Here is a 23483-nt window from a genome sequence, read left to right as displayed (position 1 = left end):
TCCTCCCCTTTTCATGCCCTACTCAAGGGGCCAAAGAGCCGCATGTGGCTTGTGAGCCGCGGTTTGCCGAGCCGCAGTTTGCCAACCGCTGCCCTAGTCTATCGTAAACATTGCCCCACTTTCTCCAGTCTTTACACCTGAACCATCAATTCATAGTATTTCATGTGTCATTTTTAAGTCCCAGGATTCTGGGAGGCCTTTGGATTCTAAGGAAAGAAAACAGTGGCCCGACAGCCAGTCAAGTGAGTGTCTTAGCCCAGGAAATTCATCTTTGAAGGGACGGTGGCTGCTCCAGCCTCCACCACGGTGTTTTAGGGGCGCAGTTTCCCTCTCGAAGACACTGCCAGCAGAGTGGAAAGATGAGAGGGCACAGACCGGGCGCTGAGCCCCTATGTGACTGGGAGAGTCACTGACCCCCTCCCTCGCCTCAGTTTCTCAGGCACCTGACTGCAGGGCGTGAGGGCTGAGAGGCAGGACCCAGCACGGGACCAGGGCCCCCTGCCACCCCTGCTGCATGTGCTGACATACTTCAGCTGGGCTTTGCTGCAGGCTGGTTAGCTCCACTGCCCTCCTGGGGGTGGGCGGAGAGCTGGCCACGCTGGGAGGAGGGAATGGGGGGCTGGTTAACTGCAGGGAGAGGGGGTGGAGGGTGAGGAGCAGGGGCAGAGGGGACAGGGAGCCGGGGAGGTCACATCAGGGAAGCCAGGAAGCGTAGCTTCTTGCAGAGGGGGACCCAGGCCAGGCCTCTACCAGGCGCTGCGTGTGACCCCAAGTCTGGGGCTTCCTTTCCTTTCCCCTGAGTGCCCAGGAGACCCCGTCATAGGGAAGCAAAGGCTTGTAATTACAACTTTTTTTTCTATTAAAAAAAAAAGCCACTTTTCAGTGTGGAGGGCAGGCCTGAGGGAGGAGGGTGCCGAGGCCTGCCCACTCCGGCCTGGACGGATTGCTCCTCTGCGGTTCCAGCCTGGGCCCCCTCCTCCCCCAGTTCTCTCCAGCTGCCACACACACTGCCCTGCCCTCAGCCTCAGCGGTCTACAGCCGTCCCCAGAAGGGAGGCCGCCTCACTCAGGCCTCGCTGCCCAGAGGGAGGCTGAGTCCTTCCCTCCTCACCCTCCACCCACTCTCCCTGCTGTGCCTGGGAGTGGGCAGTTGGCCCTGGCTGCTGCTGCTGCAGCGAGCTGAGGCTCACACACGGCAACTAGAAAAGGAGAAGCCCCGCCTGAGGCCACGGGAGCAGACGCAGGCCTGTGATCAGGGCCACCCCAGCCCCTCTGCCCTGCCCCGGACCCTGCAGGGTCGCCAACTGGCTGGCTCCAGGAAAGCAGCCTTGGGTTTGCCCTGCAGACCCTGGCTGAGGCCTCCAGGATGCTCCAGGTTTCCCAAGAGGCCCCCCGCCCCTGCCTGGTCCCCAGCAGGGGTGCGGCTGGCTCAGCAACCAGCACAGAGCATGCAGCAGAGCCTGAGGTGGCAGCCCGGCCCCTTTCAACCCGAGCAGCACAGCTACCGCCTGTGATCTCCGGGAGAGATTTCACTTCCACAAAAGCTCCCATTGCCAAAGAGCTCGGAAGCCACAGCATAGCGGGAGGAAAATGAAAGTTAGAGCCAGACAGACCTAGCTCTTTTCCTTACCCAGTGTGATCTCAGGTACATTACATTGTTCAACTTTCTTTTCTGTTTTTAAAATATATTTTTAAATTGATTTCAGAGAGGTAAAGGGAGAGAGAGAGAGAGAGAGAGAGAGAGAGAGAGAGAGAGAGACATATAAATAGAGAGAGAGAGATGATGAGAGAGAATCATTGACAGGCTGCCTCCTGCATGCCCCCTGCTGGGGACATGCCCACAACCCGGGCATGAGCCCTGACTGGGAATCGAACCATGACCCCCTGGTTCAGAGTTTGCCGCTCAACCACTGAGCCACACCAACCGGGCTACTCAACTTCCTGAGATGAGGTTCCTCATCTGGAAAACAGGAATAATCATCCCACAGATGCTGCTACAGGGAAGCACCTCTCATTTTGCCTGGTGCTCAGAAAATCTGTTTCCACACATATTAAACAATTCTCTACAGAGGCCGACCTCCTATGCATTTGCCTGCCTGCCCTCCATCCTTTCACCGGCCAGCTCGGGGAGCCAAGACTCCACGGTTTGGCAGCAGCTCTCCTCGATGCCCTGCCCAGTGGCCGTCAGAAGTACCGGGCAGTGGAGAGACAGCACTGGGAAGTCTGACGGAGAGGATCCCCAGGTACCTGGTAACTCCCCCGCGTACCTGGGAGTTGCCACAGGCACTGGGAGGCCAACACAACCCTAGGTCGCCTCTGGAATGTGAGAGCCCAGGGAAGCGGCAGCATCAAGAAAAACTGCCACAGCCTGACAGGTTCTGGAGCCACTTGGTCCTCCCGTTTTCCAGCCTCTTTAAGTGCAATAATTAAAGCTGCATTTGCCTTCTAATAATAGCTCCTGGCGGGTAATTACAATTCTGTCATCCCAGCGAAGCTTGGGCTGGGTGGAGGGAAGCTTGCTTTTTGCAGGCAATGCCCTTCAGTTCTGGTTAAGAGTGCCAGTCCCTGAGCAAGGAGACTTCACCTCCCTTTCCTCCTCATGGTGTGCCCAGACCTTGGCACTGCTCATTCTGCTTCTCTGATCTCCACAGGGACAAAGCCGGGAAGTCATTCCCACCTTTCTAGAAGTCTCTCTGCAACAGCGGCCGATCCTGGAGGGTGAAGGGTTATGCAGCCCCAGTGAGAGGAAACACAGTAGGTCTCAATAACTCCTTCAGGAAAATCCCTTTCTAAGTACCTCCCACTGGAAGACACTAAAACCTCACAAGTATTCATTCATTTAATCCTCAAAATAACCTGGCATAGTAGGCTTCTCTAACTATGCCTGATGCCTGATTTATAAATGAAAAACGCCAAGCAGAGAGGTGAAATAAGCTTCTCTTTGCCGCCCCGCCAGCTGGGTTTGAACCCAGGGAGTCAGGTTCCGCAGTCCGTGCTCTGAACCATAGCATGCAAATACCTTCCCTACAAGGCGCCTGAACTGGGGGGAGAGGTGGGCAGAGTGGTCTCGGGTTAGAAATCCTCATTTCTGACCTGAAATCGCCGTGTGGTCCTAGGTAAGTCTCTGGCCCTCAGTTTCCTCGCCTGTCAAATGCGGAAAATAGTACCACACACCCCTCCCCACCCCCAGAGATCAATGAGATCCTGGGTTTCAAAGTGAATCGAAGACAATAATCAAGTACAAAACTACCATTTTTAACAGCGCCAAACCGAAATGACCCAAATGCCCATCCACGGATGAATGAATAAACCAAATGTGGAATCCACAGTGCAATACTCCTCCACAATGAAAAGAAACCAACTGTGGACACGCCCAACAATTCAGAGAAACCTCAAGACAATTACGCTGAGTGAAAGAAGCCAGGCCAAAACAGTCATACCGCATGTTTCCTCTATATAAAATTCTAGAATGCAAACTAGTAGTTAGCGACCAAACTGGCATCAGTGTACCTGGGACTGAGGTATGAAAAGAGAGGGATTACAAAGGAGTATCAGGAAACTGGGGGGTGGGGGGGGGTGATGAATATGTTCATTATCCTGATTGTGGTGACGATCTCACAGGCATATACATTTGACAAAACTGATCAGACAGCACACTTGAAATGTGTGTACGTCACTGTACGTCAATTACACCTCACTAGAGGTGCTTCAAAAATCAGAATGAGATACCGCATTCCTCCTAACAGGTTGGTGAAAATTAAAAGGTAGTAGTAGCCCTAGCCGGTTTGGCTCAGTGGATAGAGTGACAGCCTGAGGACTGAAGGGTCCCAGGTTCGATTCCGGTCAAGGGCATATGCCCGGGTTTCGGGCTCGATCTCCAGTAAAGGGGTGTGCAGGAGGCAGCTGATCAATGATTCTCTCTCATCATTGATGTTTCTATCTCCCTCTCCCTTCCTCTCTGAAATCAATAAAAATATATTAAAAAAAATAAAAGCTGGTATTATCCAGTGTTGGCTGTTGGCTGGGATGTGGAGAATGAGAACTCTCACTCAAGGTAGCAGTTAAAACCAGTGTAATCTTCCTGGAGTGCAATTTAGTAGCAATTATGAACATCTAAATTGCAAATACATATGACCACACAACCCCCAGGCCAGGACGCTGCCCTCCAGAAACACTGGCACACAGACAAAGGTGACAGCTCGCCTAGGAGGCCACAGAGCACAGAGGCAGCCTGGTCCTAGAGTGAAACTACCGGGATTGAAATCCCGGCCCCAGTCCAGGCCCCAATCTGCATCTCAGATTGCTGATCTGGGAAACGGGAATAAAAATATTACCGACCTCATAGGAGTTTTCAGAGACCTAAATGAGATAATACATGTAACACACCAGGAATGGTGCCTGCATGGCAAATGATAAAAGCTAAGTTATTAAAGCATTTTAATAATTGGGGGGGGGGAGTATTCAACATCCTAAATATTTAAAACATCCTAAGTATTCACCAGTACAATGGTTCAATAAGTTACGGTACATCTTTTAAGATGGAGTATTTGCAGTGGTTAAAAAGAAGGAATTTTCTATGTACTGATATGAAGAGACCTCTAAGATTCACTGTTAGATTTAAAAAGCAAATTGTTGAACGTTATGTTTATAGTGTGATCCTATTTTTGTGGGAGGAAAACATTTTGAGGATATGACCGTGGCTGCCTCTGGAGTTGGGGAGAGGCTGGGGGAAGAGATACGACATTCAATCTTTACTTTATGTGGTTCTTAGTTTTAAAATTTGTTACAGTAATCTTTCACACTTTTTATAATGAAAAACAATAATAAAAAGATACAAATTATAAGGTAGCAGATTTTGTTCTATTTTTTGCTTCTGTGTGTCAATTAGATTCCAACTTCTTGAATGACAAGAGACTTGTGTTACATTTCTCCGTCCTTCCCCGACCCCTGGAGTACCCAGGACAGAGCCGTGCACACAGTAGGTGCTGCTGACAGATTGAATGCATGAAGAATGCATGGATGAACTGTCTAGCACCTTTTTCCTGAAAGCCGGCCTTCGCCACTATTTCCCAGAGTTACAACACCCAGGCCCCTTGTGCAGCCAACTTAGTTCATTCTAAGGTCAGTGTGTCTTCTTTTTAGTTTTTATCCTGAGGCATGCTGGAGGCTATGCAGCAAATTTATCCCTTAAAAAAGAGGACATTTTCCTTTCTATCTGACTTTATGAAAAAGATACACTTGGAGAACAGAAAGAATAAGAAACTTTTTTAAAAAATGAAAAGAAAAAGAGAAGCATGACGAAATGGGTGACCCTCCATACTGACCTCCCTGATGGAACAGACACGTGGTCATTGGCAGTGGCCATCACATAGCCCATACTTTGCCTACTTCCTGATGGCACCTTCCCAAGCTCCTCTCTGAGCAGCTGCTACTCCTTTGTCTCACCGCTTTCCAACCTTTCAGAGTCAACGCAAACACTCAAAGATGATGTTGGCTGAAGTGGGCGTCACTGGCTTAGCAGTGGTGTCAGCAGCTCCCACAGTCCTTCTTAAAGGACCTTCACTCCCTACCCTGAAACTCTAGTTAACTCTCCTTTTTGAAAATGTGTCCTAGGTGGCTCAATTAACCTCCCTCCCTGCCCCACTCCAACACATCCTTCTGCCATTGGAAAACCACCAATCTGGTCCATTTCTCAAGAGAGCAGAGGTAGCCCTGTTCTGGGAAGGGCTGGGGCAAGGACCACAGGGAAGACAGAAGCAGCGTGGCCGTGGGGCCTCTGCTTCCCTGCCCGGTAAGGGCTGCGGGTCAGGAAGAAAGCCTTTCCTGGCAGGGACGCAGCCCCCCGAGCTCTGGCTCCCGGGGAGTGGCGCTCAAGGCCCGGTCCCCAGCGTCTCTGCTCTCCTATGGGAGCCTGTCATTGCAAGAGGCTTGCAGGTAGCACCTTGCCAATGTGGGTTATTGCATCAGACATGGACCAAGTGTCAAGCTCTTAGGCGCTACTAGGGAGCTCTCACTTCCTGGGGCTGATTCTCGGGAAGGACCTACCGAGAGGAATGCTAAGTTCACTGAACACATCCTCTGGCTCCCAGGAAGGCAAAGAAAGGGGCTGCTTCAGCTCCACTTCCGTGTATTCCGGTGACCTCACGTCCAGGGACTTCATTTCCAGATACCTGGAGTTTTCTGCAAAACATGAGCCAAAGCAAGGAACTGATGAAACACGACATGCCTCCGCAAACCCCTGAAATGCCCTTGGCCGCGCTGCAGGATCAGGGCTGGCCCCTGGGACCGCTTCATTACATGGGGCCAGGGCCAGGGCTGCTCGTTAGAACCCGAGCGTTATCACTGAAGAGCTTTTCCCATTGCCAGGAGAACGCCACGCAGGACAACCGTGGCCAGTCTTTGCATTGGGCCCGGGGAGAGGGGAGGGACTGCTGATGCCTTGGGTGGGGATGATCCGCACCCATTCCCCCCAACTCCATATCACCCCATCTCTGCAGGAGGAAGAATTACTGACGGGCAATTACATTGTGCTGACATCCACAGGCGCACCAAGGCTGCTGGGACAGGCCATGAATGCCTTTCTCTCACCCCACGCTCATGTTATTAAATATGAACTCCAAACCCTGGGTGAGCTAAAGAGCCATGCATGCCAGTGCATGTTGAGACCTATACCATGAAAAAAAAAGTATGGGGGGGTGTTCCATTGGAGCAAGGTGAACGTTTCACTCCTTTATTCTTGGCCTTCTCTGGATACAGCCCAGGCTCCGGCGTTTCTCTAGCAACAAGGCAGCACATGACAGGGTTTCCATGGAGACTTAGAGCCACGCAGGTGGAAAACAGCTCAGGTCAGTCTGACACAGAGGAAAGCCGGAGCCCAGCTCCCCAGCGCTGTGCCAGCACGGCACCGGGTGGGGATGTTTACTGTGACGCCTCTCCTGTAGTCTCTGCCCCCTCACTTCAGCCTGTCCCCCCGTACTGCAGCCTCTCAAAGCCTGCAGGCTTTCTGTGACAGGAACCTCTACTTCTCTTTCCTGGGAGGACGTGGATGGCTACTCCCCCTTCCTGCCCCCCGAGCCGTGGATGGATCTTAGTTTCCACTTGGCAGAGAGCACAGGGCTCAGCCTATTTTAAACTCTGTTTTTCATGATGTCATAGTGCCAGGCACAGACACAGCATCCCCTCCGGCGGAAGGTCCGGGGCGAGTCCTGCCTCACCATCAGACTCTGGAGAAAAGTGGGTCTGAGGCGGGAAGAAGGGGGACAGGCATGAGCCCCTCATTCTTCCCCCCTGCCCGCTTCTTCCTGGGCCTCCCACTGTCTTTCCCACCCCCATCCCGTTCCCCTCCCTGGGGCCTCGCAGAAATAGCAGCCTGGGTGGTCCTCTGTCCTGCAGACAGGGGCCGGCTGGCTGCCCCCGGGAACTTTGGCTGATAATTCAAAACTTTTGCTAATTTTCGTTGTCAGCGTCCATCTGGGCTCCCATAAATTCAGAGAAGCCCGCCCTATCTGAGTTTGCTTTTCAGAACACATGTGACCTCCTATCTGATTTCCTCTGCACCATTTGCCTAAAAGCTCCAACAGTTTAACCAGGCGTTGAGCAGCTCACTTTCTGCACCCGCCTAAATGCTGGTTGAGACCTTACTCATGTCCGTTCTGGCCCACTCCCTTCTCTAGGTGAGCGGTGGCCCCATCTGCCCACGCACACAGGAAAAAAGGGAGGTAGTTACCCTGAGTCGACACTCCTCGGCAAGCCTGGCTTTGGGGGTCGGTGTCGGTGGGGGGCCCGGCTTTCTCTTCCAGGGGGCTGCCTCCACAAGCCCCATCCTCGGGAGTCCCCGTGGCCTTGCTGTCGCCAAGACACGGGCTAGGCTGCCGGGCCGTCTCCTCAGCTGGCTTGGGGGAAGACATTTGCTGGAGTGTAGGGGACAGACGAACATCTGAGCTCTCTGCTCCCTTTGCCTGCTTCTCGTAGCAATCTGAACCCTCCAGCGAGAGGCCAGTCTCGCATTCAGCTGGCTTCTGCTCAGCCTCCAGATTTAGGCCAGGCATTTCCACGTCCATGTCACTGGGACAGCTCGTGGGGGCAGACGGCCCTTCTTTGGGAGACTTGGGGCTGATTTCCGTAGCCCCGTTACCTATGGTCTTGACGCCCTCCTTGGTGAAATCCTTGGCCAAGTCCAGGTGTAAGGCGGTTGTCACACAGGAACACATTTCTGGGCACAATTTGTCCTTCTGGTCAATGGGCACGATCTCTTCCAGCTCTGGGATGTCCGGTTCCATGATAAAATCTTCTTCCTCCCCCACCTCGTCCACCGTAACCAGCTCCTCCATGTTTGTGGGGTACCAGCTCTCGTCCTCTGCTTCGCTTCCACTCTCCCAGTCTTGATCCTGTATAAAAACGCAGGACAGAGGTCAGAGGGTGGCTGAGGAGCAGGTCTTCCACCAGAGGGCACGAGCCTTGACCCCAGGTCCCCTCCAATCAGAGCGAACCTGAGCATTCTGACCTCTACCTGGGAGCATTTCCTGGGGACCACCCGAGTCCCACATCACTGATTCATCCCTAGGATGAGGCTCAAAACTGAGCACAGAATTTGGAATAAGCCCTTAATGCTTAATCTACCACTGTTTAAAGTGACACAAAGCATTTCGACTACTGGTACATAATAGGTGCTCAATAAACGGTTTTTGGATGGATGATTAATCTGTAAACTCTAAATAGATCAACTTGTTTGGGTGATTTCCTTGTATGTAAAGCATCACTAAATGTAACTGCGGCAAAGTCCCCCCTAAAATTCCCCTAAGCACCCTCTCCCAGCAAGGGTGCAACTTCCACAGCCCGGCTCATAGTCAGCCCCTCCTGAAATTGTCCCCCCGTATCTCCAGTAGCCTACCGGCCCAACAGCCAGATTTAGGAGATCAGCTTCCTGGCCAGCGATACCCATCCCTCCACCTCTCCTGACCGGGAAGGCACGAAGCTGGCCACATTTCAGGGACATTTCTTTGAGCTGTGGCATCCCCAGCACTCTAACTGGGTTTTGGTGGGGGTTTTTTTCCACTTTAATTGTGTAAAATAATCTTTACGAGCTCAGGAGATGTCTTGTTAATCCCAGGGTCTGGGCCTGCTGAGGTCATGGCCCCAGATCGAGTGCCCAGAGCCCCCCTTCCTGGCCCAGCCTCTCTCAAGGGACCTGCCTATTTTGGGCACCTGGCTCTGAAGCCCGAGTCTTTTTTTGGGCACATGTTTTCTCGTATGAGCGCAGCCAACTTGCTGGAGAGTACGGCAGAGCCCAGGCACGCGGTCAAGATCTCCCCATAAGGAGTACACAGAGAGCACAGGCAGAGCCGTTCCTCCAGGACATGCTGGGACGCGGCTTCATTCATGGAACCACTGGTGGGCCCTCGAGCACGTCCCACAGAGCAGGCGTCACTGGGCGGGACGGGGACTCTGCAGGCTTGGTCCCCGATGACTGTTGTGCAGATAGGGCTACACTGTCGGCATCTGCGACAAACTTTACCTTCTTTGTTCTTGTATTTTCTGGATCAGAGGACTCTGCTTCTCTCTCGTGCCGGTCCACCGACGGGGGGCTTTCTTCCACGTCCCCCTTTCCAATCTCGCCAAAGGAAGAACAGAACAAACCAAATCAACAGTCAGCCGCGGCAGAGAGAGAAAGGAACACCAAGAGAAACAATGATACTGAGCACAGCTGCCAGCTGCCGGGGGTATTGCACATACGTTTCTTCTGTCCTCACAAAACCCCTCAGAGGCAGGGGCTCTTATCATCTTCATTGTATGGAGGAGGGAACTGAGGCTCAGAGAGGTTAAGTAATTTGTTCAAGGTCACACAGACTAATGGAGGCCCAGAAATCAGAAAGGCCTTCACGGCTGGACGGATACCTTTAGGAGGTCGGAAACCCGTGGCAAACGGGGCACTTCTTACAGGTGTGAAACCTGGACACAGTGAGGGTGAGTGGAGGGCCCGGTGTGAACTGACCCTGGGGTGAACAAACATCACGGGGACATCTCCCCAACAGATCTGTCTTGGCCATAAAAACTCACATCCAGCCCATTTGTGGGTACGAAGGAGGTTGTCACCTGTCAGTGGCCCGCTCACCTCTCTTGTGCCCTATCTCTGTTCTGGAGCGATAGGCCCAACCGGCCATCCCTTCTCTTCTCCCTTCCTTCTAATGCCTCCCTCAAATTAGGTTGCTACTAATGGTGCTCATCCGGGAAACGGAACAACTGAAAGCAAATGTCTGGGTTGCGAATGAGGTTCTCTCACCAGCTTTTAACACAGGGGTCAGCAAACTACAGTCCTGGAGCCGAATCTGACCCAGTGCCTCTTTTTATAGTCTTTGAGCTAACGATGCTTTTCACATTTTTAAGTAGTTGCATTTTAAACGATCATATAAGTACCTCTATAATATCTTCCATTTTCTCCTTGGTCCACATAGCCTAACCTATTTACTATCTGACGTTTCGTAGAAAAAGACTTCCAACTTCTGCTTCTGAAGCTTGGGGAGGATATTCTCCAGTGATTTAAATTTTGGCCACCAAATCAATGACTATTCCTGGGGGCCCCAGGGGCAAGTTGCATTTTCTCCACATTTTTGGCTGAGGTTGGTTTGAAGTAAATGATTTCTGGTTCCTTCAAAGCAGACACACCCCTCTTGAGCTGAGAGGAGCCAGCTGGGGCAGGAGCTCAGAACTAACTGGTTTAACCAGTTATCATGGATGAGGGGGGAGCTAAGGGGGAGAGAGAGTTCAAATCCTCAAGTCCTTATTCTTTCAGTGTTTGGAGCACAAAATTCCACCAAAATCCCTGCTCACGCCTTTGGAGCTAACCTGAGTGCACAGCGGGTCCAAATGCCACTTTAGCCATTAGAACCCATAGCGTCTACCAACAGGGGACAGCTGTTCTTTATTTTTCTCTCTGAATAAATTATCCATGGCCTTCCCTTGTCAAAATAAATAACCTTCCCCCTTCCCAACCGGTTCCTGCAGCCACACTCCTAGGTCAACACAGTAAGGAGAGCCTCTGGTTCATGCTGGGAGGGGCAGGGCGGCCTGGCCCGGCCGGAAGCCCCCACCAAGCGGACCCTGCCCTTCCTCCCTGCACACACAGCAGACAGGGCAGTGCTTTCCACACACCCCTGGCCTTGGAACAACTTCCAGGTGTCGGTAGCAGCTTAAGGGGAACAGACACAGGCTCCCAGGGCACCCACGCCCACACCAGCTCATGGACCAAGATACTAGGTCCCAACTGTTGCAAGGAGGGGCTCTGCCACCACAGGGTCATGGCCACCACTAAACCCCCTCCTAACCGGTCTCCCCCTTCTGTCTGTAACCTCCTCCCTCCTCCCAAGTCTATTCTCCCCAAGGCAATCAAGAATGATCACTCCAAAATACAAAATCCATCATATCCTCACTGCGCCGTCCTGCTTAAACATCTCATTTGCCTCCCCTTGCACTTAGGATGAACAGACAGCCTTCACCTGCCTCTAAGGCCCCTCATGACGTGGCCTCTGTTGACCATTCTAACCCAGTCCCTCTGCTCCAGTAGCACTGGCCTCCAGCCACTGGGCCTTTGCACATGCTGTTCTCTCCGTCTGCTCTTCTTCCTTTCCACCCGGTAAATATCCAACATTCCTTCAAATCTCAACAGTCACATCCTAACCTCGGGAAGCCTCTGATTAGCTCCAGGCACTGACAGCAGCGTGTGCCTCCATCTCCTTCTTAGCACCGAACACTCACACTCTCCTGCTTATCTGAGGAATTATTTGATCAGTCTGTCTTTCCACTGACCATGAGCTCCACGAGATCAGGGGTCATTTCAGCTTCACTCACAACGGAGCACCAGTGCTGGGTGCTCCATGGAGACTGGTCGGTAATAGAACGGAGGTTGGCAGGAGAGGGTGGAGTGAGTAACAAGCTTGCACCTGCCTCCCAGTGTGCTTGGGTCTCTGTCTGGGCTCTGAATGGAGAATAAGTGGTTTTCCATTTCTCCTTCCCGGGGATTGTTTATACCCGTGGCTGCATTCTGGGCTCCATCTGTCCCCGGCATGTTTTGGTCTATAGTTTCTCACACGTGGGAAATTTCAACAGATGGCTGGGCTCTGGCCTTCCTCTAAGGAATAGGAGCTCCAACGGCAGACCCAGGATGGAGCTGAGCGGTGGCTGGCTGCTTGCTCCCAACACAAGGCACCTCCTCCTTGGTCTGCCATGGTCCCCTCGCTCCACCTGGCTTCACTCATTCCCTCTGCTCTGGGTCGCCCGCCTGGCTTCCCTCCCTAGGCATCTGGGTGGATGGGCCCTGACTCCCTCCCAGCAGGTGGAGGAGTGCTTCTCTCCCACCGTCTCTCCAGCCACGGACTTGCTTTCTCTCCTCCTGCCTCTGGTCTCGCAGGCAGGGTGGCTCTCCTGCGTGGACCTGGCCACCCAAAGCACCGAGAGCACAGACGCCCGCTTCGCCAGCCCGGGCCCTTCTCCAGAGACCCAGAGGGTTCCTAATGAACACACGCTCGTTAAAGGCCTGCCACAGCCCTGTGACCATGCCATTTCACAACCAAGAAAATTGAGGGAGAGAAGAACAGGGTGTGACCTGGTTCTCAGAAGCCAGGCCTTGGTTTCCAGAGTCCGGGTCCAGTCACTCGTTTCTTCAACAGCTACGCGCTGAATGCCCACTCTAACCTCGGGAAGAGGGGCACAGCAGTGAGCACAGCAGACAAACATCCCTGCCCTCATGGGCATTACACTTGGAGGCGGGGGCTGGCGGGGCACAGACACTACATAAAATAAATAAAGGCGTTAGGGGATCAGTTAGAAGGAGATGGGTGCTACCAAGGAAAGGAAAGCAGAGAGGAAAGAGAAGTGTGTCGTGTGATTGGGTGCAGTGGGGATGTGACAATGCCTAAAGACAGAGGTGAGGAGGGACCCACATGGACTCAAGGGTGCGCCTGGTGGTGGGAGGTGCCTGGCATGTTAGAAGAAAGGCAGGGACACCTCCTCAGCCCCGTGGCCTTCATTCCCAAGTCCAGTCCCTCCTGTCTGTAATCTGAGCCCTGGGCGGCCCAGTGGGGATCTGGGTTGTTCTCAAGATCACAATATAGAGCTGAGATCAACGAGGAAAACTGTTCTGCTAGTATTCCACCACCGCGTGGTGGGCCCCTGGCTTCAGACCCACAGAAGAAGTCTGTTGGGGACCCCTACTAGTCCCTACTCACCCCACTCTAGGGCTCTGAGGGGTAGACCAATTAGAGGGACAGAATTGTGGGGAACCCACAGGGCATTCTGAATCTTTTCTGCATCAGAAGCTCTCAGGGTGACCTACCATGTGTGTCACCTTAAGGGGGCAAGGGTTGTGCGAACCGATGAAGAGTGGCTACACAGCAGGAGAAACAGTCTCTAAAGAAGAATCTCAGAAGTGTGAGTCGGAGTGTGAAGGGGCAGCTCCACCCCTCTGCAGTGGGGACAGATGGTTCCAGACTGGAGGCATGAGCCTGTGCTCTCGGCCCCTCGGTGCCTTTTCTTGAGTCACTGACCTGTCACCAACACCTTGGACATCTCCAGGTGTATATGGTTGGCCCTCTATCTGCAGGTTCCTCATCTGCGTATTGAACCGACCTCGGATACAAATTCTCAAAACGGAAGGTAGGTTGTTGTTGACATATACTGCATCCTTGCATCTACACTAAACATGTACAGACTTTCTTTTCTTGCCATTATTCCCTAAAGTGCACGGTATAACAACTATCCACATAGCATTTATGTTGTATTAGGTATTATGTAAGTAATCTAGAGATGATTTAAGAATTCATGGAAGGATATGTATAGGTTATATGCAAATACTGCACTGTCTTATATAAAGGATTTGAGCATCCTGGGATCTTATTATCTACAGGAGATCCTGGAACCAGTCCCCAGGAACACTGAGGGAGGACTGTGCACCCTTCTTAAACACACCCATTTGTTCATACGTCCTCAGGATTCACTTCAAGCCCTCAGCGGGGCACATGAGGTCCTTCACGTCCCCTCTACCCATCCCCTAATCTCCTCTCCTGACCTTCCCCCTGCTAGGCCAGTCAGGACAAATTGTGGCAACGTGCAGTGGGCAAAAAGATCATGGGGTGTCCTTTCCATGGAATGCTGGCCATTTACCAGAACGCCCTTTGGGTATCTGGTTCTGTGAGAGCCTGGACTTGCACTTGAACTGAGCTGCTTTACAACCCTGTAAATGCAGATAACTGAGAGTCGTGCAAGTGATTCTTGTCCATAGAGATGCAAAGGAATTTTATCTGGTTTCAGGCTCTCCATGGAAGAGGTCAGTTTGCCTCTGTTAGCAAATTCATGTCCACATTCCTGACTGCCTCTACATGTTGCCTGATCTTTTCATCCTCCTCTGAGCTGGCTTTTACATCTTACTGGTTCCCTCATTCATTAATGACTTAAATAGCAGCTTTGACATGCATTCATTTTATGTTTGCACGAAAGCCAAGATTTTACTTTGTAAAAGCACGATTCTTTAATATGCCCTAAAGATGCAGTCATGAGGAGTATCTCCAGGTTCTCCAGCCAGTCTTTCTGACTTTTGCCCTTGCTTCTTCCCAAACTGTCGTGCCCCCCCCCCCCCCCCCCGCTTTCAATGCTCAGCTCAAAGGTATGCTCCTCTGTGCAGAGCTACCTGCCCACGGAGCAGCTCATCTGCTCCAGCCTGGGCTCCACTGTCTGCAAATCGTTTTTGTAGGTCTGCTTCTACCATTAGACCTTGGTCTGTGCCTTAACACGGACTGTGTCCTATTCACCTCTGGACCAAGCACACAACCTGCAAAGTGGCATGCTACCACACTGGCCAAAATGTGACTCTCCAATGTGCATGGAGCTGAGAACTGGGGTCCTTATTTGGACTTAGCGTTGTCACCACCTCCTGGGTCAGACTAGAAGATACGCGCGTAGGATATTCCAATCTGGGTTCTCTGTGCAGACCCCTCAACCCCCACTGTCCCACTCCTACTGAAACGCAGGTAAGTCCAGCAAGAAGGAAGTGTAAGCCAAGTTAGCACATAAACCTTGCACCCAGAGTTCTCCTACTGACCCGCTGGGTGAACTGAAGTCACGCAGCAGGTTATGAGGCCTTTCAGATGCTTCGATGACAGATGCCAGCCAACTGCTGCCCATTTTTATTAGTGGAAGCAAAACACGGTGGACAGTGGCTAGAGAGACACACCACGCTCTGGGCACCCCGTATAATGTATGGGTGGTGGCTGCTTCTCCTTTACCGCCTCCCTTCCAAGTCCCAGGATTGGTAGATGCTTTTGGCAGGAGAGAAGACAGATTGGACCGAAGATCTAATCTCCCATGGCAGAGTCTGTGGGTGCAAACACCTCGGGGTGCTCCACCCTGGACAAACAGGAACACAGAGGCCTTTGCATCCCGTCCTCCCTAACTTCTAGTAAAGGCAGCACGTGCTATGGCATTTGGCCACCTACGTGTAATTGTAGCTCTGCCATTTCCCGGCTGTGTGTCCTTGGGTAACTCACTTAAGCTCTCTGTGCCTCCGTTTCTCCTCTAGAGTAATAATAACATTATTAATATTACTACCTCAAAGGGTCGCTGCAAGGATTAAAAGACTTGATTGAGAAAAAGTCTTAAACACAGTGCCTGACACAGAGTAAACATTCAGTAAGCGTTTCATTCATTCAATAACTGTTGATCATCCCGATAGTCCCGTTGTTACCCGTGGGGACCCGCCTCTGCTTCCCTGGGGAGGAGATCACATCATTACCTCGTTCTCCGCCATTCTGTTTTCTTTTCTGTCCTCAGCTCCTTCTTGGTCTTTGTCGAGTCTCTTGGTTCTGGTTTTCTCACTCTGCTTCGACTTGGTGCTCTCGGGGGCCCTGGTGACTCTGGGCTCCAGCCCGTCTTCCTTCGCCGCATCGTCCAGGTGGGGGTGTCTGCTCTCCCGTAGCCTGGCCTCGTCTTTCCTCCTGGACCTCCCAGGGGCATCCTGCTGCGGCTTTAGATACTTGTCCGATTTGCCTTTGGGTTCTTTCCGGTAGTAGCCGTCTTCCCGGCTCTTGTAGCTTGATGCAGAGTGGAGAGGGTTGGGGGACCCAGACCTGGGGTGCTTCTCTCGATGGCTCCTCCCTGCGTCGAGCCGCTCCTCTAACTCGGCTTTGTCCAGTTGCCTAGGGTAGTGCTTGCGATCATGTGCCCACATGTCCGTCCGGTCCCTCTTGTCCTCCCCGTTCTCCCTCCAGGGGGCCGGCTCCCTCTCTTCCTCTCTCCTGGCATAGGGGGAGTGCTCCCAGGAGTCCCGGCCATTGCCCCAGTCAACCCTCGAGGGGCCCAGAGGACTGTGGGAAGAGCTGCAGGAGGTGAAGCTTGGCGTGTGGGACCTCGGGGACAGTGACCGGCTCACGGGACTGCGAGATCGAGGCCTTTCGGGGCCGTATCTGTGAGGGCGCAAAGGAGGGGGTTTAGGATCTGCACCCCTCCAGACCATGCCCAGATAACCCCAGTCTGTGCATGTAACCCCATCGGCCAGACACTCTATCATGACGCTTCCTCCCTCTGGCTTCTAGGAGCAGGGTTTTCCCTGAGTGCAGCCCTGCTAGCTCTGCCCCTTCGCCCATCCTGCTCCTGGAACTGGAATGAATAATCAGGCTGGTTTGGCTCAGCCCCATTTGGCTCCCTCTTGGAAATGAGCTCAGCTCTTCTGTGGGCGTGCGGGTGCGGGTGTGTGCGAGGTTGCTCTGCTCCGGCCTGGTGGGCAAGGCTGCCTGGTCCTCAGGTTCGATGACTGAAGCCACTCCTCCACCTCTGACTCTATCAGTAGAAAGGGGACCTCTAGGCCTCCGTTTTCCTTATTTCTCATCTCAATTTGTTCAGATCCTGGGCATGGATTAAGGGTGCTAATGGCTGGGGGGCGAGGAAGGGAGGGTGGACTCAGAGATTCAAAAAACGAAGAACTGGGAAGGCATTTTGGGGTTGGCAGAGACCTGAGAGCACTGACCTGGTCGTTCTTCAGATGAAGAAACTGAAACATAGAAAAGGACCTGGACCTGCCTAAGGTTCCCAGCAAGGTCTCCTAGGTCACCCCTCCCCTACCCTCCCGCCACAGAACTGCAGATGGCACAGTATGGCTTTGCACATGTTTTTTAAAAAGCCATGGTTTAAAAAACAAAGAAAGAAACAAAAATCCCAAACCGAATCAGCTACATACAAAAACATACACATACACATACTCACTCACACTTTCTCTCTCTCTCTCTGTGAAGGTTGTTTGGTTATTTAGCAGGTAAACTGAGTCACATACCCCATATTCTGAAAACATGGGCAATTTTCATTTAGTTCCCAAACCCAGGAAGACCATGCAGCCCTCACTGACCAGGGGACACGGATATGTGGCTCCCTAGGACCAGGCTAGGCTGCCTGGACCTCAGGGGAAGCAGCCTGGGCTCGGCACCCTACAGTGATGTCAGAGCACCATCTGTGGCCGCCCTGGGTAAGAACCATAAGACACACAGGCCAGGTGCCCACTCCTGCTGTTCTCCACCTTGGCTCTCTAAGGGAGGGACTCCCTTTGTAGGGCAGCAACAGTGGCAAACATGTAGCACCAGCTCTGTGCAGTCACAACTTCAGTTGGAAGAAATAAGTTGGAAAACTGAATGCATTCAATGTTCAGAGTGACGAGTCATGTAGCTGCTTTTAGGGGGGTCACCTCTACTCCTATTCCTACATCTACATTTAGCCATGAAAAATCAAGAGCTGCCTCTAATTAGAACACACACACACACACACACACACACACACACATACACACACTTTCAGGCTGTTTTAGCAAAGTATAGACTTGCCCCTAAGACCCAGTTACCTATAGTCCTTTCTAACAAAGGAGGAACAGCTAGAAGGAAGCTTAGCATCTTGCATTATCCTGAGATTTAACCTGAGCCGCACTTCTGACTAATGTGTGCCATTGGGCACATGGAAAGGAAGGGCGCAGAGAGATTGATGGACAGGGCAGGGGCAAGGGCAGGGCATGACTCAAATACCCTTCAGAATGAGAAACGGGAGAACGTTCCAACTGCCCAGCATATGCCCCGCGATCTAGGACCTCACCTGTCTGCTTCCCGGAACATGTCCCTCTCCCTCTGGGAATGAATGTCCTGGATGATGGCAGCCACGTTTTTCCCAGGTTTCTAGACAAAGCGAGAGAGGTCATCAGACCAGAGACAGCCTTGCAAACACCAGAGGGACGCAGGTAGGACTTGGGTTCATGGTCCAGTCCACCAATGGGGAAAAGTGCCTTTTAGGGAAGAAAAAGGTTTAATAACCCAGGGGATGAGGAGTAGGAGCATAATGCTGAACATTTATTTGTGGGCTAAGTGATTGAGGGAACATGGTGTCCATTGAGCTGGGAGAGGAAGGAGCACATTTGTGTGCTGGGAAAAGTCTCTCTCAGTTCATCACATCTGCCTCCCACCCATTCCTGAATAAAAGAAAATATCTGACATGTAAAGGGAAGTAAGGGAAAGAAGGAAGAAGAGAGGAAGGAAGGTGGGGGCCAGGCAGGCATTGTAACTTGTAAAGAGACTTGAAGATCATTGAATGCAGCGTCCACATTTGACACATGTGTAAGCTGAGACCCAGAGGGATGGAGTCAGAGGTCTCCTTGCACAGCTCCAGGGTCACCAGCCATACTGTGTTCCAGGTAGATGGTGCCTCCTGGAGTTGTGCCGGGTCAAGGAACACGTTCAAGGTCACAGATGGTTCGAGAATCAGGATTGACAATAGGCATTTCAATTCCAAGATCCTTTCCATGACCCAGGCAATACCTTACTCCAGCGTGTTCATCCACAGCGCGGTGCTCAACCTAAATCGTGGGGCGGGCAGCGTAGGCTGTGAGCCAGGATTCACAGCTGAGGGTGCCAGGCACCCAAAGGCCCCTCCTATTTCAGAAATCACTATTTGGTGGCTGTGCCAGGACAGGACCAACCCCAGCCCCCAAATCCTAACCATTTCCTTTCCTAAACCCAGGACAGAAAACAATACCAAAATAATAAGAAATAAACCATTAGCCCTAGCCGGTTTGGCTCAGTGGATAGTTAGCCTGTGGACTGAAGGGTCCCAGGTTCAATTCTGGTCAAGGGCACATGCCCAGGTTGCAGGCTCGATCTCCAGTGTGGGGATACAATAGGCAGCCAATCAATGATTCTCTCTCATCACTGATGTTTCTCTCTCCCTCTCTGAAATCAATACAAATTATTTATATAAAAAAGAAACAAGCAACTAAAAAAAGAAATTGATGGACACAAAAGAAAGGCAAGCACATCTTTCAATAGGCTACACAGAATCCATCTATTCCATTAAAATGTATGGAGCAGGGTGAATTTTATGGTATATGATTATAACTCAATAAATCTAAAAACCCTTGGTCTGTAATGTTCTGAAATCAATAAAAAATATTTATATAAAAAAGAAATAAGCAACTAAAAAAAGAAATTGATGGACACAAAAGAAAGGCAAGCACATCTTTCAACAGGCTACACAGAATCCATCTATTCCATTAAAATGTATGGAGCAGGGTGAATTTTATGGTATATGATTATAACTCAATAAATCTAAAAACCCTTGGTCTGTAATGTCAACTTTTGACAAAGAGTCTTATTAAGAAATGCAATCGATGGCTGTTTTTAATCCTTGATGTTTTTCTATATGTTTTACAAAGAATTGTGAACTCTTGGAGCTACGTGAATGTTAGGTATGATCATATATCTCATTTTACAGCTGGGGAAACCAGGGCCAGAGATATGCAGTGAATACGTGATCCAGCAGGAGAATTCTGAGCCCTCCAGCACATGGCTGCTTATCTGTGTTAGTGTTGAGACTGAGGGTTGGGCTCAGAAAACACTAGTCAAGAAGAGAATGAAGGAGGTGCCTGTGGTTTCAGGGAGAGGGGTCAGGGCTGGGAAACAGGAACAGGATATGAAATGTTCAAGCCAGGGAAGGATCTCTGGGCAAGAGGACCTTCAAACTGCCCTGACAACTTTCTAATCAGTCACTGGAAGACACTGGATTAAATTACTCCAAGTTCCCTGCTGCATGTAAGATGTTTTGATTCTGGAGAAGTCGCTATAGAACCAACCAGAAAATAATTCCGTTTTCCTGTCTGGTCTGTAAGAAGAAAAACACTCACTTTCTATTGTTCCTAGAGATTTTCTCCTTCTCATTTATTCCATGCACTTGTTGGACACCTGTTATGGGACAGGTTCTGCCCCAAATGCCCTAAGAACTAGAACCTTCCCCACAAAGAGTGTGTAGGGAGATAAGATTACGGCATGAAGAAATATTCAAGACAGGAGATGGGAAGTTCCTTAAGCTCTCTTCTTTCTCCCCTTCCACTTTGCCTGGTGAGCAAAAGGTAAGGTTAGAGGAGAAAAACCAATCAAAACTTCCCTCCCCCTCTGCAAGCCCTGGTGGTACCCCATGTGGTGGCTCCTTTGGCCCTGACATGTTTGGATATATGCATAAATATAGTGTTTTACTGTCTACCTCCCCAGTAGCCATTCCCCTCTCTCCACCCCTGCTCCAAAGATGCAGCAGGTGACAGAGATTTCACCCATCACAGCATAGCTGTCCCCTGACCAAAGAGATTGGTTTCAGGAAGGACACATGTCCAAAGGACCCAGGTGATCAGAGTGCATATCAGGACTTCTATGGGAGCCACTAGAGAAAACTCTGGCTTGCTCTTGTTGAAGGAAATGGGAGGGTGGGAAGCCAGAGCTGCTGAAGTCAATGACGCCATCACGCCACCTAGAGGAGAGAGCCTGGGGCTGCCAGGGGCATCCCAGGGAGACCCCAAAACAAAGCCAAGTGAGCAGGATGCTGCATGGAGAGAAGCCAAGTCCTCATGCCAACACTTGAGCCCTGATTCCAGCCATACCTGAAGGCAGGGCTACTCCTGGACTTTTCATTTACATGAGCCAATAAATCCCCCTCACCTTTTGAAAACTTTAGTCAATATGTTTAATTGAGGCAATTTTCTGCTCTTTACAGAGAAAGTTCCTAGCTGGTGTCATCTTAGGGGGCATAGTGCAGGCATTGCTGTGGAGTTGAAACATGCTTTGAGCTGCTTTCTCACAGAGGCAGTGTGACAGCTTGGGGAGCAGGAAGCCCTTGTGAAAGGTCAGATAACAATGCGTCCTCGACCCATTGCTGCTCAAAGTGCTGAGGTCCAGCTGCGTTGGCATCTCCTGGAAGCTTGTTCGAAATGCAAGGTCACAGCCGTGCCCCTGAACTACTGAACAGAAATTTTAACAAACTACACGTGAAAGTTCGAGAAGCTGTTAGAATACTACCCCTGCGGCTTACTGCCTGGGTGACTATAACAAAATCACCTGATTTCTCTGATTTTTCACGTGGACAATGAAGATCTCGATAACACAATATAGACATGCAGCTATAGTGCAAACCCAAAGCAGTCCTAGGTTTTAATCATGATTCTTCCAGTAACTATGATCTTGGCAAGTTGCCAAACTCTATGAGCCTCAGTTTCCTCATCTGTAAAATTGAGGTAATAATACCTGTTTGACAAAGCTGATCTCAGAATTACAGGAGATAATGTATTTACGCAAAGTGCTCAGCACATTGCTTGAGTACCAGGACTCAAGCAAAGGTATGTATGTTATTATTGTTGTACAGTTATAATTACTGTTATTATCCACCCTGCACACCTCACAGGAGAGAGGGATTGTGAGACTCAGAGAGACAATGTATGAAAAAAAAATGCTTCTAACCAAGGAACTCAGAGTACAGCCTTTACTGATCTGGAAACTGAGGCTCACAGAGGTGAAGCAACTTGTCCAAGCTCGTCAAAGCAGGAAGGGGCAGAGCCTAGGTTGGCACTACCACCCTCCAATCTGGCATAGCTCACATGATTGTGGGTGGCTCTGTGTTCACCTGCTCTTCCTCCCACCAGACTGTGAACTCCTCCACAAGCTCGCTACCATGGTGCTGGCCCACTCCCTGCCCACAGTGGGTTCCACATTTGCTGAATGCAAGTTTGGGCCACATGACCTCTTTAACCCATGTTTTCTGCGCCACCCCAAACTATCTCCCTTGGTAAGGCACTGGGGTGCCTCAGTACCTTGCTTTAAGAAGTTGAGTACTGCTATTAATCTTAATTACAACTTAATACAACATTTCATGTGGAGATCAAAGCTCCACCTGGAATTCAGTATGGAAATTCAACTTTAAGCTCCCCCCCACCCGGGGAGAATCTGGAAGAATGGGAACTCTGGCTGGGTGGAGAATAGGGTGGGATCTTTCACTTGTCTGAGAAAAGCCATAAGCTTTCATTAATCAGGAAAGAAAAAAAAAAGCCAGGTTCTGACAGAACTGTTGACAAAGGAACTTCAGAAGCAAGACTGCAAGCAAAGCAGAATCAGGACTTTGTCGGCTGGTTGACGAATACCCGACCTACATATGCGGACTTGTCAGAAAGCAAGTCCTGGCCAGAAACAGCCTTTAACCATGAAAGCAGACTGAAGGCTGTGGATCCTAAACAAAACGGACCCCAAGTAGATGTGGAATGAGCTGATGTGACCTGGAAAATTCCTATCACATGGGACCGCAGAAAGCATAAACTAAGAAGATAGACTTAAACACAAAGGTAGCATTTTTTACAATAAATTAAAATGGACAAAATGCTCTAGTTTAGTGAAATCCTGCAGACCATTAAGAGGACACATCTAAGAGAAAAGCATGGTCAAAAGCCTTGAAAAGACACTTTCCACCAGAGAAGATCCAAATGGCTTAGCCAGTAAGCATATGAAAAAGTGCTCAATATCAATTGGTAATCAGGACAATAAAAAATAAAACCATGACAAACCATTACACTCTCTCCCAGACAGGCAAAAATTAAAAAGTCAGATAAAATAAAATGTTAGCAAGAATGTGGACCATTGCCCAGCTGGGTATGGCTCACTGGTTGAGCATCAACCCAGGAACTAAGAGGTTACCAGTTCCATTCCCAGTCAGGGCACATGCCAAGGTTGCGGGCTTGATCTCCAGTGGGGGGGTGTGCAAGAGGCAGCAATAATTCCCTCTCATCATTGATGTTTCTATCTCTTTCTCTCCCTCTCTCTAATCCTTTCAAAATCAATAAAGATATGTATTTTTTAAATAAAGTGAAGTAGTTCATGAGCATAGATGTGCTAACATGTTCATTTGACCAAGCAGGTCTCTAAGCCCCTGAAGTCTGGGCAGTTGTGTCCATGCATTTTATACCACTTGCTCTGCTCCCAGTCCTTCGTGCTGCACATATTAACAGGTCGGAGCTGCGGTATGGAACTTTGGTCAGGCTGATGCTTGAGCTTGATCTGAGCACACGTGAGGATGTGCATGTATCTGTGAGGCCTGTGGACAGTCTGGGTTCACCTTGGGATGGATGAGTGCTACGTGCCCATGAGCAGATGCAGCCCGTGGGCC

At 50.7% G+C, this 23483-nt stretch overlaps 1 protein-coding gene across 1 annotated transcript in view; it reads right to left on the bottom strand.

Moving 5' to 3' along the window:
- The window catches only part of RBM20 (RNA binding motif protein 20), a 142054-nt gene that overhangs the window by 5993 nt on the left and 112578 nt on the right, over window positions 1-23483 (bottom strand). The window contains exons 8-12 of the mRNA XM_006778745.2: window positions 18114-18193; window positions 15778-16447; window positions 9514-9609; window positions 7726-8386; window positions 6045-6179 (exon numbers count right to left, since the gene is read on the bottom strand). Coding sequence (XP_006778808.1) covers window positions 6045-6179; window positions 7726-8386; window positions 9514-9609; window positions 15778-16447; window positions 18114-18193 — 1642 coding nt within the window. The remainder of the gene's footprint in view (window positions 1-6044; window positions 6180-7725; window positions 8387-9513; window positions 9610-15777; window positions 16448-18113; window positions 18194-23483) is intronic.

This window comes from Myotis davidii, unplaced genomic scaffold (assembly GCF_000327345.1).
Source record: "Myotis davidii unplaced genomic scaffold, ASM32734v1 scaffold107, whole genome shotgun sequence".
NCBI classification, from domain to species: Eukaryota; Metazoa; Chordata; class Mammalia; order Chiroptera; family Vespertilionidae; genus Myotis; species Myotis davidii.
This window is presented reverse-complemented; position numbering and strand designations above follow the sequence as displayed.